The sequence below is a fragment of the Phascolarctos cinereus genome, unplaced genomic scaffold (genome assembly GCF_003287225.1).
Source record: "Phascolarctos cinereus isolate Bilbo 61053 unplaced genomic scaffold, phaCin_HiC Scaffold_726;HRSCAF=1367, whole genome shotgun sequence".
Taxonomy (NCBI): Eukaryota; Metazoa; Chordata; class Mammalia; order Diprotodontia; family Phascolarctidae; genus Phascolarctos; species Phascolarctos cinereus.
The window spans coordinates 409,458,207-409,461,420 of NW_027556098.1; the positions used below are offsets into that span (position 1 = coordinate 409,458,207).

A 3,214-nucleotide genomic window follows, 5' to 3' on the forward strand; every position below is an offset into this window, starting at 1 on the left:
CCCTGGAGAGCCTTGATGGTCTGTTCTCGGGTGATGGGGAAGATGTAGTGGAGCTCACTTTCTACTTCTGATGACACCCTTTTCTCATGGCAGGGCACTGAAGTGTACCCTGCCCTGAGCACAGCCTTGCATGATCCCAGGTACTTTGAGAAACCTCATGCCTTTGACCCCAACCATTTCTTGGATGCTCAGGGATCTCTGAAGAAGAGTGAGGCCTTTATTCCCTTCTCTTCAGGTAAGTACTGTCCCCAGGGCCCATAGAGACTCTCTTGGGGACCCTCTGCTCAAGTGCCAGTTAAAGACAACCAACCCTAGGCTGTCTCTGTCTCTAGGCTGTCACTTCAGGCTGACCTGGAAGCCTAGGGGCCATTGGGAAAGATGGGGGATATTGGATAAATGAACCCCAAGGCCCACAGATGTCTCCTCCATATGTATGCATTTATATACAAATACAATATAATGCATTATCACATGACATAAACACATCTCTTTATATTTATCTTCCTTTATCAATCCAACTTGATCATATCTCTATCAGCAAAGCAGAATTACTGTAGCTCAAAAGAAATATGAGGTGCACAGTTAGACACTTCCATTCCAAGTGTTCATATGGACTATTTGTGACCTCTGGTAGAGCCTTCCAAGCACTTCTTGGTTGGATCAGCCACAGTCAGACACACTGTACCTTGACCCCAACATAGTGATGTCATTTTAGTCCTCTTCAAGCATGAAAGATAATAATCAAACCAAACCTTTATCAAAGTTTATCAAAAGCAGAATTTGGGTTTTTTTTTTATTTTTAGGCAATTGGGATTGAGTGACTTGCCCAAGGTCACACAGCTAGTAAGTGTCAAGTGTTTGATCTGAGGCTGGATTTGAACTCAGGTCCTCCTGATTTCAAGGCTGGTGATCTATCCACTGTGCCACCTAGCTGCCCCTAAAGGCAGAATTTTGCAAAGGAAACAATATCTCTTTTTTTCCCTCCATTGATCTTCACCCAAATGCCCTCCACCCTGCTTCTCTACTTTATTTCCTGAATGTTATCACATGAATTTACCTTCTTAATATATAATGCCCCTCTGTTGCCTCTTCTGTTCCTTTGGAATACGATGCACCCCATCCTTCTGATATCACGTTTTTAGCCATACATTCCATCTCTCCAAGCCTTAGTGTACCCATGAGATAAGATTTTGCCTCCTTGCATTGGGATCTCTGGCTCCTTGTGTTTCTTTCTCATCCATGGTGGATTTGTACATAGACACTGGAGGCCATGGACTTTGTTGCTGGCGCAAGTCTCAGTCCCCTCATTTTCCCCCAGAGTAATGCTGGGCAAGTCATTTCCTTTCTCTCACCCTCAGTTTCTTCATGTGTAAATGAGGGACTTGGCCCAGCTGACCTCTATGGTCCCTTCTAACTAGAGAACTGTGATTGTGAATCATTTCACTTCCCTGGGTCTCTTGGGCTTGGACTAGACAGCTGCTGAGGTCATTCTCGCTCTCACACTGTGATCCTGTGGGAATTGTGGGAAAACATTTATGTTACTGCTCTCACCTGGTGTACATGAAGGAAGGATTTTGTGTACTTCCAAGATGGTCCCTTGGGAGGTGGGGTCTCCTTGGCATGGCCTCCTTGACACTCCTCTCTGTACCCTCAGGGAAGCGAACATGCCTGGGTGAGGGCATTGCCCGGATGGAACTTTTCCTTTTCTTCACCACCATGCTACAGAACTTCTCCTTGAGCTCCTCTCTGGATCCTGATAGCATTGACCTCACTCCGAGGCTGAGTGGAGTGGGCAATGTGCCTCCCATCTACCAGCTTGGATTCCACCCTCGCTGAAGCTCCCTTCATGGCCGAGGCTTGGAGAAGTAGCCACTGGGATAACCTCACTATCGTCATCAAACAGACTATCCCAGAGGTCAACCAGGAAACTTGAGCTGAAAGGGGGTTAGAAGTAGCTTCAGTTTCCTTATCAATAAAATGAGTGGGTTGCCTCTGAAGTCCCTTCCAAATCTTGATCAGTAATGATTCTGTGTTTCTGGTAAATGACCTGAACTTCTTCCTGTCCTCCAGGTTCTTCCTATAGTCTCACCTCCTTCTTACGTGCTGCAAATTCATCCTATCTCATAAGAGGGAGTCAGAACCATCCTTGGTGCTCTTGTGTCTAAACTAGGCGATCATGAAACCTCCATCCCAGGAGAGGGAATCAAACCATACAATGGCAAAACAAATAGAGTGTTGGATTTGGAGTAAGGAAGACCTGGCTTCATCTCCTTCCTGTGACAGTGACTTACTGAGCCTTGCAACCAGAGAGAAATCCCTTTAATTTTTGTTCCTCTGCAAAAGGAAGATAGTAATATTAGTAGTACCAATCATACAGGGATGTTCTGAAACTCAACTCAGATTATGCATGAAAAGCATCATGATTTTTTTAATGGGATCTTTGATTTTGTGGATGGAGGAAACACCTGATACAGCCCTCAAGTCTACATCTGCTTTCAGGAAATGGACTTGGGTAGTTGCAGGAGCAACCTTAGCTGCAGTGATTTGTCCTGGGTGACCCTGCCAGGATGGTCAGAGATGCACCCTGAACACAGGTCTTCTGGTCTCTGAGGCCAGCTGTGTATCCATTCTGAGAGTCAGTCTCTCAGAGTGCTATGTAAACATCAGATACCAGATATTCTGGGTCAGAAGGGACCTTGGACCGTAGAATGCTCAAGGGTTTTCTGTTCATGGGGTGGATGCCCTTCAGAAATGACCTAGTCCAATCTACTCAATTTTGATTCACTTCTTTCTTTTAAGAAATGATTATTAAGCACCTAGTGTATGCACAGCAATATGCTAGGCAGTGGGCATACAAAGATGATTGCTCTTTTCCATGCTGTACTCTTCAAATAAAGCATTTAAAAATGTAATTGACAGCTTTTGGTTTAATATACAGAGACTCAGACAAATCGTTTGCTCAAGGGCATCACTTAAAACTAGTGAATGTCATCCAGGCTATAAACACTCAAGCTTATGCTTCCAAGATCAGCAAACCTCTATCACCCCAGCCCACAAGGACCACCAGACCTTTCACTTCACCCAGAATCCAAGAGTGAAAGAGTTGGAAGGATCTCATGACCAACCTTTGCCTATAGAAGAATCCACTGGACAATGTTGCCTGAAGTAGCCATCTAGCCTCTAGGCATGAGAGAGCCACCCCTTTCCCCAGGCA

The 3,214-nt window shown here is 45.1% G+C and overlaps 1 protein-coding gene across 1 annotated transcript in view; it reads left to right on the top strand.

Moving 5' to 3' along the window:
- The window catches only part of LOC110203819 (cytochrome P450 2B4-like), an 11,886-nt gene extending 8,974 nt beyond the window's left edge, over positions 1 to 2,912 (top strand). Inside the window, exons 8-9 of the mRNA XM_020980259.2 lie at positions 94 to 235; positions 1,655 to 2,912. Of these exons, the coding sequence (XP_020835918.1) occupies positions 94 to 235; positions 1,655 to 1,836 (324 nt within the window). The 3' untranslated portion in view covers positions 1,837 to 2,912. The remainder of the gene's footprint in view (positions 1 to 93; positions 236 to 1,654) is intronic.
- Positions 2,913 to 3,214: the final 302 nt, after the last annotated feature.